At 45.7% G+C, this 14,293-nt stretch overlaps 1 protein-coding gene across 4 annotated transcripts in view; it reads left to right on the plus strand.

The window, feature by feature from the left end:
• The window catches only part of LOC122541312 (E3 ubiquitin-protein ligase RING2-A-like), a 45,623-nt gene that overhangs the window by 17,016 nt on the left and 14,314 nt on the right, over positions 1-14,293 (plus strand). For 3 of the 4 annotated variants that reach the window (XM_043677942.2, XM_043677943.2, XM_087979530.1), the window contains exons 3-4: positions 8,942-9,102; positions 13,473-13,688. In XM_043677942.2, the coding sequence (XP_043533877.1) occupies positions 8,942-9,102; positions 13,473-13,688 (377 nt within the window). Of the gene's footprint in view, positions 1-7,305; positions 7,497-8,941; positions 9,103-13,472; positions 13,689-14,293 lie in introns of those variants that run through there. The other variant, XM_043677944.2, reaches the window with a different exon arrangement.

The raw sequence follows: 14,293 nt of genomic DNA on the forward strand, positions 1-14,293 counted from the left end.
CCTAACCAATGTCCTGTACAGCCGCAACATGACCTCCTAACTCCGTACTCAATACTCTGACCAATTTCTATGCTCACTAGCTCTTGGCACTCGGAGTAATTCTGAGTTTACTGCTATCGAGGTTCTGTTTCAAATTTCCTCCCGAATTCCTTAAAACCTGCTTTGGGAACTCCTTCCGCTTTCACACTATGTCAAAGTACCAGTGCAGGTCATGTCCTTTGGCAGTTCATGCTGTTCCTGAAAGAGACCCTGTAGCTGTTTGGTGACATCTGTGACCGAGGGATGTAGCATACCATCCTGGAAACATTTATTGCTACAGAACTGACTGCCTGATTGGAATCCTTAATGCTATTGTTGTGCCACTGTTCTTCCTTTTCTCCATAAGACAGGAGCAGAAGTAGGTGTATTAGGTCTGTCTGTCATTTAGTGAGATCATGACTGATCTGATTTTCCTCAACTCCCCTTTCCTGCCTTTTCCTCCATTACTATTGATGCCCTTACTGATTTAAAAATGTGTCTGTCTCAGCCTATGATTTGGAGATGCCGGTGCTCGACTGGAGTGTACAAAGTTAAAAATCACAAAACACCAGGTTGTAGTCCAACAGGTTTATTTGGAAGCACCGACTTTTGGAGCGCTGCTCTTTCATCAGGTGGTTGTGGAATATAAGATCGTAAGACACAATTTATAGCAAAAGTTTACATTGTGATGTAACTGAAATTATATCTTGAAAAAGACCTGGATTGTTTAAGTCTCTCATCTTTTAGAATTACCATGTTCGTTTCAGTTGTTTCATATGTAATTTGCAAAACCTTTTTTAAAAGTTACATTCTCAAGTGAACTTCAACAGTTGGTGTCATGTCAGCCCAGATAATGCATTTAATGTGTGATCTGCCCTGTGAGAGAGTGTCTATGCCACAATGGTCAGACTGATTCTAATCTTAAAAGAAAACGCATTTACAGAATCTTCCATGGAATCATACAGTTTTTGAGCAAAGTAAAATGTAATTCTGCCAGTACAAATTCACCCCACAATATAAGACGCGTTATAGTTGTGTCTGTGCATGTGTTGGGGGGGAGGTGTCAGCGGATGTTGAGTGTCTGTGAGAGAGAGTGTGTATGTGTGAGAGTGTAAAGGGGTTGAAGTCTGTGAGGGTGCGTGTGGAAGTGTGAGAGCGTATAAGAGAGGGTGTGTGTGTGTACGTCTGTCAGTGTGTGTATATGCAATGGGGTCACTTGTAGTGTCATATGAACCCAAAGTCCTGGTTGAGGCCATCCCCATGGGTACCGAACTTAGATTTGCTACAGTTTGGAGACCGGCCATTTGGCCCAACAAGTCCACATCGACCCTCCAAAGAGTAACCCATCCAGACCCATGTCCCTACTTCACCCCTGACTAATTGGCTATCAGCCTCTGCTCCGCCACTTTTCGTTGTTGTCTGTCCCGAAGTTCACCTTGAGGACGGTCACCTGAAGGTCCGAGGTTGGATGTCCTGGACCGTTCAGCCGAGGATCTACTGAGTGATGAGAGGTCAACAACCTGTGATAAAGAACTTCACAAATGCATTACCATCTGAGAGAAGAAAATTCCTTCTCCTATCTATCTTTAAATGTGTGACCCCTTATTTTGAGATTACACTTTTTCTGGTCCGCAATGGTAAACAATCTTTTTCATATCCACCCTATCAAGTCCCCTAAGAATCTTATGTTTCAAAAAGGTCACCATCATTCTTTATTCCAGTAGGTTGTAGCTCAATCTACTCTAACTGTCCTTGCCCATACTCGGTATCAGAGCTGAAAATGTGTTGCTGGAAAAGCACAGCAGGTCAGGCAGCATCCAGGGAACAGGAGAATCGACGTTTCGGGCATAAGCCCTTCTTCAGGAAACTTCCCCTCCCCTTTCCCCTCCCCTTTCCCCCCCCCCCTTTCCCCCCCCCCCTTTCCCCCCCCCCCTTTCCCCCCCCCCCCCTTTTCCCCCCCCCCCCTTTCTCCCCCCCCCCTTTCCCCCCCCCCCTTTCCCCCCCCCCCCTTTCCCCCCCCCCTTCCCCCCCCCCCCCTTTCCCCCCCCCCCTTTCCCCCCCCCCTTTCCCCCCCCCCCTTTCCCCCCCCCCCCCCCTTTCCCCCCCCCCCCCCCCTTTCCCCCCCCCCCCTTTCCCCCCCCCCCCTTTCCCCCCCCCCCCCTTTCCCCCCCCCCCCTTTCCCCCCCCCCCCCCTTTCCCCCCCCCCCCTTTCCCCCCCCCCCCTTTCCCCCCCCCCCTTTCCCCCCCCCTTTCCCCCCCCCCCCCTTTCCCCCCCCCTTTCCCCCCCCCTTTCCCCCCCCCTTTCCCCCCCCCTTTCCCCCCCCCCTTTCCCCCCCCCCTTTCCCCCCCCTTTCCCCCCCCCTTTTCCCCCCCCCCTTTTCCCCCCCCCTTTCCTCCCCCCCCCTTTCCCCCCTTCTCCCCCTCCCCCTCCTCCCCCCCTTCTCCCCCTCCCCCCCTTCTCCCCCCCCCCCCCCCTTCTCCCCCCCCCCCTTCTCCCCCTCCCCCCCCCCAAAAAACGTTAACACTCCAATCCCTTTTGAAATAAAGGCCAGTATTCCATTTGAATTCCTTACTAACTGCTGAACTTGTACCGTGAATCACAAAAATCTGAGTTCTCCCAAATCCCTTTGCTCTATAGCTTGTTGCAGTCTTTCTCCATTTTAATAGCATTTACCTTCTCTGTTAATCCACCAAAGTGTGTAACCCCTCTTTTCTCCACATATATTTCCAATTGCCATACTTTTGCCCACTTACTTAACATGCCTGTAGCTCTTTTCAGATTCTGTCATCCATACCATTTACCTGCCGCCTTATTGTGTATCATCATCAAACTTGGCTGTAGTGCATCACTTTCCTCATCAAGTTATCATTATGTATTGTAAATAATTGTGACCTCAACACTGATCCCTGTGGCACTTCACTTGTTGCAGGTTGCTAGCCTGATAGTGTGCTCCTTCTCCCAACTATCTGCTTTCTATGAGTTAGTCAGTCCTCCATACGCTAAAGCTGAAACACCTGTGGTGCTGCACATTTTCCTCAGGAAACCATTGCTGTCAGCAGATTCCAAAATCCTGATTTGCAAGCAAGAAAGACTCTGACTCCTGATTTGCCTGGTTCCCTCACTTAAGATTCAGCAGAACGTCGATTCTCCTGCTCCTCAGATGCTGCCTGACCGGCTGTGCTTTTCCAGCACCGCACTCTTTGACTTTGACCTACAGCATCTGCAGTCTTTACTTTCTCCCCCTTCACTTAGATGTCTGATGGTCATTCATTTCCTTTCTGCCTGCGCATTCCTTTCCTGCATTATTGAGCACCTACCTATATTTGCAATCGATGTAGCTCTTTGCCAGGTAGATACATAGCAATGACCGCAAATGCTACTTGTTTTTCAAAATCCAGAGCACAATCTTGAGCAGCTAGCAATGCAGGGAACCTTGATTATCTGAACGAGATGAGCGGGCACTATCTCGTTCAGATAATCGATTATTCGGTTAATTGATTAAATGCCTTTCCTCTCGGGCTTGGAGTTTTTAACGTCTGCTCCCGTTCAGGAGGCTGCAGCAGCACACAGCGTGCGAGACTCTGTACCCAACACCGTTCCCCCGCCTACCCGCAGAACCCCATCCAAAACTGCCCCGGCCCGCAAACCCACCCAGCCCCCGGCTCCCCTCCTCCCCCCCTTCCCCCCTTCCCCCCCTTCCCCCCCTTCCCCCCTTCCCCCCCCTTCCCCCCCCTTCCCCCCCCTTCCCCCCCCTTCCCCCCCCTTCCCCCCCCTTCCCCCCCCTTCCCCCCCCTTCCCCCCCCTTTCCCCCCCTTTCCCCCCCTTTCCCCCCCCTTTCCCCCCCTTTCCCCCCCTTTCCCCCCTTCTCCCCCCTTCTCCCCCCTTCTCCCCCCTTCTCCCCCCTTCTCCCCCCTTCTCCCCCCTTCTCCCCCCTTCTCCCCCCTTCTCCCCCCTTCTCCCCCCTTCTCCCCCCTTCTCCCCCCTTCTCCCCCCTTCTCCCCCCTTCTCCCCCCTTTCCCCCTCCCCCCTGTTCAACCCCGCCCTGCGTCCAAGCTCTGTCTGCTTCTGCACGCTAAACCCGTCCCTTGTCGTCCAACTACACCCCCGCCCCCAAACCCTGTCCAACCCCCGCTCCGAAGTCCATCCAACCCTGCCCCTCTCCTTCAAACCCCGTTTAACCCCGCCCCCGCCTGCAAACCCCGTCCAACACCACCCCAGCCTCCAAACCCCGTCAGTCATTTGGAAGTGGTGCCTGTTTAATCACTAATTTCGGATAATTGGTAATTGGATAATTTGAGGTTCCTCTGCATTTTCTTGGTTTAGGTCACTTGCTGCCTCTGTAACTTTCTGCATGATGCAAGATTTATATTTGTTCAGTTGAGCTGACTTGTCACACCAAAACTTCAGAAAGAAATTGCAATACAATAACTAGACTAATCTATCACTTACTCAGCAATTAGCTTCTTTCCCGTACAGTCTCAGGATTTGAGGTAGGCCATGTTGGACTGAGGAAAATTCCTTCATACAGAAGGTGGTGAACCTGTAGAATTCTTTAATGCATAAGGTTGTAGAGGACAAGTCACTGGGTATACTTAATGAAATAGATTTATAGACGTTAAAGGCATCAAAGTGTATGGCGAGGGCATGAGTATAATATTGAGGTAGAAGATCACTAGGATTGTGTCCAATGACCGAGCATGCTTGATGGGTCAAATGGCCTGGGCCTGGTCCTGCTCTTATTTTCTCTATTTTATGAGCCAATTACTGTAAAGGTGGAGGAGGAAAGTTGCAGCTCCATCCTCTTGTCACCAAATTTCAGGTTGCAAAAAAAAGGCTCTGTGAAGAGGGAAGCTTCTGAAGTACAAAAGGAACCCTCTTTTATCCTCTGCCAAAAACAATTGATCTCAGTTTCTGAAAACCAGTTTTATTCCATTGCCTGACTAATACGTCAGAGCTGCGCTCTCAGAGCTTGCATACAAATTTTTAAAATTATAAATTATAAAGCTTAATTTCTCTAACTTAAATCATTCCTTTATTGCTAAGATAAAGGAAACCAAAAACTAACCCTTCTATCTCTGTCAATAGACAATAGGTGCAGGAGTAGGCCATTCTGCCCTTCAAGCTAGCACCACCATTCATTATGATCATGGCTGAACATCCTCAATCAGTATACTGTTCCTGCCTTATCCCCATAACCCTTGATTCCACTATCCTTAAGAGCTCTATCCAACTCTTTCTTGAAAGTATCCAGAGACTTGGCCTCCACAGCCTTTTGGGGCAGAGCATTCCATACACCCATCACTCTCTGGGTGAAGAGGTTTCTCCTCAACTCTGTTCTAAGTGGCCTACCCCTTATTTTTAAACTGTGTCCTCTGGTTCGGGACTCACCCATCAGCGGAAACATGCTTCCTGCCTCCAGAGTGTCCAATCCTTTAATAATCTTATACGTCTCAATCAGGTCCCCTCTCAGCCTTCTAAACTCAAGCGTATGCAAGCCCAGTCGCTCCAATCTTTCAGCGTAAGATAGTCCCGCCATTCCGGGAATTGACCTCGTGAACCTACGCAGCACTCCCTCAATAGCCAGAATGTCTTTCCTCAAGTTTGGAGACCCAAACTGCACACAATACTCCAGGTGCGGTCTCACCAGGGCCCTGTACAGCTGCAGGAGGACCTCTTTGCTTCTATACTCAATTCCTCTTATGAAGGCCAGCATGCTATTAGCTTGCTTCACTGCCTCGTGTACCTGCATGTTTGCTTTCATTGACTGATGTACAAGAGCACCTAGATCTCGTTGTACTGCCCCTTTACCTAACTTGACTCCATTTAGGTAGTAATCTGCCTTCCTGTTCTTGCCACCAAAGTGGATAACCACACATTTATCCACATTAAACTGCATCTGTCATGCATCCATGTACTCACCTAGCCTGTCCAGGTCTACCTGTATTCTCCTAACATCCTCCTCACATTTCACCATGCCTCCCAGCTTTGTGTCATCAACAAATTTGCTAATATTACTTTTAATGCCTTCATCTATATCTATGTTGCCAGCTCTCAGTGCAATCTTTTGCCGTCTTGCTAAGGGATCTGCTGCCATGAAAAGTGGAGGTGGACGGTAACACCAGGCATACCTCATTTAGGTGTCAGCTTGGTAAAGCTGGAACACCAAGTGCAGCAGCATTTGTTAGAGCAAAGTAATCCCACAGAGCATATTTAAGCTAACAGACCTGCCACATCCAATCATTAATGGCAATGGGCAATTAAACTTCCGAATGGAGGAACGGAGCACCACTGATATTTCTATTCCCTATTATCCTGGTGCCAGGATGTTAGTACAAAAGACGAGGCTGAAACATTTGAAAATACTTTTCTGCCAGAAGTTCCAATTGAATCTTAGCCTCTCCTGAGGTCCCCAGCATTAGTGTCTGTTCAGTCTGGGTGCTGTCAAGAAACGGCTGGCTATGCTCTATATTCAAAAGGCTAAGGACCCCTGACAACTACTCAGCAGTCATGTTGAAAATTTGTTCTCCAAGCCAAGCTGCTCCAAGCTACACTGGTGTGCACACTGAAATAGCCAGTTACGTCCTAACCACAAAAACAGGTCAAATACAATCCAGCCAATTACCATCTCATCAATCTACTCTCAACCATCAGCACATTGTTGGAAGGTTTTGTCAACAGAACTCTCACTGGCACTGCATGGAAATAATCAACTTGTTTATGCTCAGTTTGGGTTACACCAGGGCTACCCACATTCTCGCCTAACTGCAGCTTTGGTCCAAAAATTGACTTAGGAATTGAATTCAAGTAGTGAGGTGAAGGAACTGCATTGACGCAAGGCAGTGTGAAATCAACGAGTGCTAGGAAGAGATGTCAGTGTGAATCAAGGAGAACACCGATTACGAGTTAGTTATACCTAGCTATCAGGAGTGATAGTGATAGTTGACAAAGTTGTTGCTTGTTTAAAGCACCTTACATTAAAAAAATGAAGATCATAAATTAGGTGTAGTCAAGATGTTCTGACAGTGGCAAGAAGGCAAAACTTTAGTTGTGAAGAAAAATTTGCATAACTGAGAATGCGAAGAATAATTTCAAATTGTAAAAATTACAGTTCTGCTATAATGCGCATTTCATCCGCGCAAATTGGTTATAACATTAATCAATTATGGATGTTGTTTAGATAATGTGAACTTTCTACTGAACAGATATAACAATTTTCTATTAGTGGTCCTCTAAAGTGTGATTTTCTTCAGTTTTCCTTAGCACAATTTTCTATAGGATGAGGCCACAGAGCATCACAACTGTTGCATTATCGCAGAACGACCTGTATTTCCATTTATCAATGACTGGAGCAAATGTAAGATTACGATGAAAACAAAAGGGCGGGTGAGGAGAAGTTCGTGTAGTGGTTCGTATCATGTGCACTCCTATCAGATGTAATGCTGGAAGCAAGATAAAGCAGGTTTTGGAATGGATGTTGGTAAATATTAAACGAGAATTTAAAAGACAGTGGAAAAAAACTTGCATAGTTCTTTGGGTACTTCCAATGGTTTCCTTCTCTGCTGTGACATCATTCGATTCTAAGTAATTATTCTAGTGTACACTCAATAATTGCTTATTAATGACCCACTATTTTTATTTAACTTAGCAAATGTATAATCTGTGGCCCACAAATATTCATACGCATGTGAATGTAGGCACTATAAATTATAAACAAAATGTGGAATGACAATGTGATACGTTAGCATTTTAAAGAAACATGGACTGGAAGTCTTGGTGTGATTCTTTATCTCTCTTGGTAACTCCCACCTGCAGCCCCCTCTCTCTGGCTGTGCTTGTGCTCGTGCTGTCTTTGCCCCCTCTGGCACTACTCCATGCATGTGCGCTCACTTTGCTCTCCTGCTGGTGTGAACACCCTCCGTGCCCATGAATCCCCTGTTAACACACTCAATTGCCCACTGGGGCTGGTGTTCTCTGTTCTCGTTTGCTTTCTGTTGCCCACCCCTGTACTATTTCCCGTTTGGCCTTCCTGTGCTTGCTTTGTTGCTGCCCTGCAATGTGAGCTCTCACTGGCTCTATCTGATGCCTCTGTGGGCCTCCCCAACCTTGCGCTTGCCCAGTCTCTTTCCACGCACTGTATCTGGCTCCTCCCTCTTTCTGATATACCCAACCGCACTTTCTGTTTTAATTTTAGATGAGGTTGTAATTTTGTCGCAAGAGTGCTGGAGTCCTCAAAATCTCAATCCCCACCACTTACAGTACTTGGCGTTATAAATTCAGAATTGCAAGGTTGGAAATTAAAGCTGAATGACTGCAAGCTAATGGCAACAGAAGCTGCCACCTTAAAATTAAAATGTATTCTCACTGCAACTTCTGTGGGTCTGGAAGAAATGATTTGGCTTCTGGAGTGTGACAGTTATTGGGCCAGCAATCTTGATTGTGGAACGTTATTAAATTTAACCAAATAAATCTTTGTTTTTTTTATTACTGCAGAAACTGGCCATTAATTGTCAAAAACACAACTGGATTACCCTGTTGCTTCACTTTACAATTGGCTAGTTCATACTGTGATGTCACGGTGAGACATTGAGGTGACTCAGCAAGTCACTTGTTGTGCTAACAGTTGATCTTATTGGCATGCCAGTACCTTTTCAGAGCAGCTAAGGTTGAACAAACTTAACAGTCTTGCTAATTTTGCCCAAGAATGAAAAATACAAGTTTAAAAATAACTGTTTTCACACTTGGGCAATTATTGCTCAGCTTTAACTGATCGGTGGTCTTGACGATACTCCAGACAAAATTACAACCATGCAGATCCAGTTTATAACAATTTACCTGATACGCCTCTTGTCTCTTTAGTTTGCAGATATGATGGCTGCAGAAGGTTGGCCTATTTCAGTGACTGCTTTTGTCTTTTTCTTTCAGGAGGCAATTATGGATGGGACAGAGATTGCAGTGTCACCTCGGAGCTTGCATAGTGAGCTGATGTGTCCCATCTGTCTGGACATGTTAAAGAACACCATGACAACGAAGGAATGTTTACACCGCTTCTGCTCGGACTGTATTGTCACTGCACTCCGCAGCGGGTAGGGGACCATTGTGCACTGCCAGCTTTGGATATGTGACTTGCGTTTGAAAAAGAAGTGCACCTTAAGCAATATTTTCAGAGGCTCAGAAACAAATTTGCTGACTAATGTGCTAGATGTTTCATGAAATGAGGTTTAGTGAGTTGCGGCCTAGAGTTTAGTAATGCAGTATGGGCTCTGTTTCCATGGACTGGTCACTCCTATAAGGCAGCAAGCTTGATTTATTACTAAATGCAGTTTTAATTGACGTGCTTTCTGCAGCAGCCTTCAGTAGGAGTTACAGCACCATCCAGTGATAGGGATCAGTTACTACAACAATTACTGTTCACAAATGGAGAGAAGAACAGAATGAACAAAGAACTTTTAGTCTTTTATAGTGTAGTAACCTTCACATCCTAGAGCTATTCCAAAACACTTCCCACTGAAATGCATTTAAAATATTGGCACTGTAATTCAACGGCTATTTTGAGCATTGCCGGTTCTAAATGATAGAAATAACTGAAATGTCCAGTTAATTTGCTTTGATTTTGGCTGAACATTGATGTTTAATTATAACAGTAGTACTACATTTGATCAATTAAGGTTATTGTCCCATTACTTTGTTGCGAACAGGGTGAATATATTTCTCCTCAGCTGATCTTAAATCTTTATTTTCTGGTTACTGATTCCAGTGGAAACTTTTTTTGTTGTTTATTTTGAGTTGAAATTTTTTTCTTAATTATTGTCCTGAACCAAAGATCAGCAACTGAGCCCAGCCAGTAAGTGAGAGAGTACTTACCAGTCAAAAGTATTGCAGGTGATTCTCATTCTGTGTGATGCCTATGTCAAGTGGTTTTGAAGGTATATAATGATGAAAAATATACTGAGACCATCTCAGCACCACTGTGCCATTGTATCACTTGCTTCATTGCTTGTCCTATAATTGAGTGAGATTGTCAATGAGAGGTAAAGCAAGTTTAGGTTGCGGACCTATTTTCACTCAAATTTACATTTGACACAATTTATTTTTGTGAATTTGTTTTTTGTTCAAATACGGGTCAAGGGCATCACTGGCGAGACCAGCATTTGCTGGCCATCCCTAATTGCCCAGAGGCCAGTTAAGACTTTGAGTCGCATGTAGGCCAGACCAGGTAACGATGGCAATTTACTCAGCGTCCGAGAGCTGTACAGCATGACAACATACCCTTCAGTCCAACTTGTCCATGCCGACTAGATATCCTACATTAATCTTGTCTCATTTGGCAGTATTTGACCTCTCTCCCTCTAAACCCTTCCTCTTCATATACCTATCCAGATGCCTTTTAAATGTTTAGTTTAGTTTACATTACAGTGTGGAAACAGGCCCTTCGGCCCAACAAGTCCACACCGACCCGCCGAAGCGCAACCCACCCATACCCCTTACCGAACACTACGGGCAATTTAGCATGACCAATTCACCTGACTTGCACATCTTTGGAGTGTGGGAGGAAACCGGAGCACCCGGAGGAAACCCACGCAGACACAGGGAGAACGTGCAAACTCCACACAGTCAGTCGCCTGAGGCGGGAAATGAACCCGGGTCTCAGGCGCTGTGAGGCAGCAGTGCTAACCACTGTGCCACCGTGCCGCCCAATGTTGTAATTGTACCAATGTCGATCACTTCCTCTGGCAACTCATTCCATATGCGCAACCCTCTGCGTGAAGAAGTTGCCCCTTAGGCCCCTTTTATATCTTTCCCCTCTCACCCTACACCTATGCCGTCCAGTTCTGGGCTTCCCCACCCCAGGGAAAAATGTCTTGTCTATTTGCCCTATCCATACCTCTCATGATTTTATAAACTTCTATGAGGTCACCCCTCAGCCTCTAATGTGCCAGGAAAAACAAGCCGAAGCCTATTCAGTCTTTCCCAATACTCAAACCCTCCAATCCTGGCAAGATACTTGTAAATTTTTTCTGAATCGTTTCACAACTTCCTTCCTGTAGGAGGGAGAGCTGAATTACACACACTATTCTAAAAGTGGCCTAACCAATGTCCTGTACAGCTGTAACATGACCTTCCAACTCCTATACTCAATGCTCTGACCAATAAAGGAAAACATACCAAATGCCGCCTTCGCTATCCTATCTACGTGTGACTCCACCTTGAAGGAACTATGAACCTGCACTGAACACTCCCCAGGATGTTACCATTAAGCTAATACTCCTGCCCTGATTTGCCTTTCCAAATGCAGCATCTCGCATTTATCTGAATTAAACTCCACCTGTCACTCAGCCCATTAGCCCATCTGGTTAAGATCCTGTTGTTACTCTGAGGTAACCTCCTTCGCTGAGCACTATACCTTCAGTTTTGGTGTCATCTGCAAACTTAGTGACTGTCTCCTAGGTGGTAAACATCCAAATCATTTATATAAATGACGCAAACCAGTGGTCCCAGCAGTGATCCTTGTGGCACGTCACAGGCCACCAGCCTGAAAAGCAGCCTTCCATCACTATCCTTTGCCTTCTACATTGAAGCCAGTTCTATCTCCAAATGGCTAGTTCTCCCTGTATTCCATGTGATCTAACCTTGCTAACCAGTCTACCACTTACCTAAAGGACTTCAGTGAACCAGGTAGGTTTTTCAATCTGTATTAGGTACTTATTTCTAGATTTTTTTTATTGGATTCAAATTCCACTATCTGCCGTGGTGGGATTCAAACATGGATCTTCAAACCTGGGTCTCTGTATTATCAGTCCGCTGATAATATCACTAGTCCATTGCTTTCTCCCTATCTGTCTAGTCTGGATTAGAATCCATGTGACAAGCCAGTACTCAACACATTGCACTGTTTTGTTTCCTGAAGTCCATGTCTTTAAATGTTCATCATTCCTTTTTGTTTATCAGCAAGTGACTTCTTACCCTTCCCAAATTTTAGGTTTTCCTTCCATTATATACCAAGCACAAAATGAATGGTTGAACAGGTCTTTAATTTTCAATGTGTATAATTTTGTCTTATCTGTTTCACTACATTCTAGTATTTGCTATGGAACCACCTTAGCCTGAAATCTCTTACTGCAGCTAAATGTTGCCATTCCAGGCTGGCTAACATTACATAGAACATAGAACATAGAAGAATACAGCGCAGTACAGGCCCTTGGGCCCTCGATGTTGCGCCGATCCAAGCCCACCTAAACTACACTAACCCACTATCCTCCATGTACCTATCCAATGCCCTCTTAAATGCCCATAAAGAGGGAGAGTCCACCACTGTTACTGGCAGGGCATTCCATGAACTAACGACTCGCTGAGTGAAGAACCTACCCCTAACATCAGTCCTATATCTACCCCCCCTTAATTTAAAGCTATGCCCCCTTGTAATACCCGACTCAATACGCGGGAAAAGGTTCATACTGTCGACCCTATCTAACCCCCTAATCATCTTGTACACCTCAATCAAGTCACCCCTAAACCTTCTTTTCTCTAGTGAAAACAGCCCCAAGTGCCTCAGTCTTTCCTCATACGATTTTCCTTTCATACCAGGCAACATCCTGGTAAACCTCCTCTGCACCCGTTCCAATGCCTCCACATCCTTCCTATAGTATGGCGACCAAAACTGCACACAATATTCCAGATGCGGCCGTACCAGAGTCTTATACAACTGCATCATGACCTCAGGACTCCGGAACTCAATTCCTCTACCAATAAAAGCCAGTACGCCATATGCCTTCCTCACCGCACTATTTACCTGGGTGGCAACTTTCAGAGATCTGTGTACATGGACACCAAGATCCCTCTGCTCATCCACACTACCAAGTATCCGACCATTAGCCCAGTACCCCATCTTTTTGTTATTCTTCCCAAAGTGAATCACCTCGCACTTAGCTACATTGAATTCCATCTGCCACCTTTCGGCCCAGCTCTGCAGCTTCTCTATATCCTGCTGTAACCTGCCACATGCTTCCTCACTGTCAACAACTCCTCCGACTTTCGTGTCATCCGCAAACTTGCTCACCCAACCTTCTAACCCCTCTTCCAGGTCATTTATAAAAATGACAAACAGCAATGGTCCCAAAACAGATCCTTGCGGAACACCGCTAGTGACGGCACTCCATGAAGAAACTTTGCCATCAACTACTACCCTCTGTCTTCTTCCATCCAGCCAATTCCTAATCCAAACCTCCAACTCACCCTCAATGCCATATCTCCGTATTTTCTGCAGTAGCCTACCATGGGGAACCTTATCGAACGCCTTACTAAAATCCATATATACCACATCTACCGCTTTCCCCTCATCAACCTCACTTGACCTTCACTGAAGAATTCAGACTAGGATGGTGGCTGGTATGTTGAACTGATATTTTTGAACTGATATCAGTCTGTTGAACTGATATTTTTGGCTACTTTTGCGTAGAAACAAAGAATGCCCCACATGTCGAAAGAAGCTGGTGTCTAAACGATCTCTCCGACCAGATCCTAATTTTGATGCGCTGATCTGTAAGATCTATCCGAGCAGGGATGAGTATGAAGCACATCAAGACCGTGTGCTTGCACGATTGAGCAGACTCCATAACCAACAGGCTCTAAGCAGTAGCATTGAGGAAGGGCTGAAAATGCAGGCCATGCACAGGTAAGAGGGTCCTCGTCCTTGGATGTATATAGTGCGTATATTTCTCTCAGCTTCTCATTTGAACCTTTTCAGTCAGGTCTCTGCTCCTGACACATCACTGAAATACCTTTTGTAATGGTCACAAATTAAGGCTTATATGACTCTGACTGTCCTCACTACACCTTTTTTATTCGTGTTTACTTGTAATAAACCTTTTACATTGGTCGATCGCATCATCCTTTTCCATTGTCCAGTTGGGTGCAGCTGCTCTCAACTGTTCCTGCTCCTTTCCCATTGCAGCCAGAGATCCTAAGGCAAATTACTTACCTTGTGTTTCCCTTCCATGAAGGATCTGTCCTCGGGCCTCCTGCTATTTCGATGCTCTAGATGACAATAAATGGTGGTGCATTGTCAGAATCCACAGAATATACTCTGTGCGAGGGTAGAGCTGCGTACCATTAGTTCCCTCAGATTTGTCACACTGTCTGGCATTTAGTATTGGATGAACAGAGTTCCTCAAGTTTCTCCATCAATCTATATTGAGGAATTAAGAGGGCTAAAAGGGGTCTTGAGATATCTTCAGCAAACAGGGTTAAGGAAAATCCCAAAGCTTTTTTTTTTCATTT

This window comes from Chiloscyllium plagiosum, unplaced genomic scaffold, assembly GCF_037043375.1.
Source record: "Chiloscyllium plagiosum isolate Xiang-an unplaced genomic scaffold, Cpla_swu_hap1 HiC_scaffold_35, whole genome shotgun sequence".
In the NCBI taxonomy this organism is placed as follows: Eukaryota; Metazoa; Chordata; class Chondrichthyes; order Orectolobiformes; family Hemiscylliidae; genus Chiloscyllium; species Chiloscyllium plagiosum.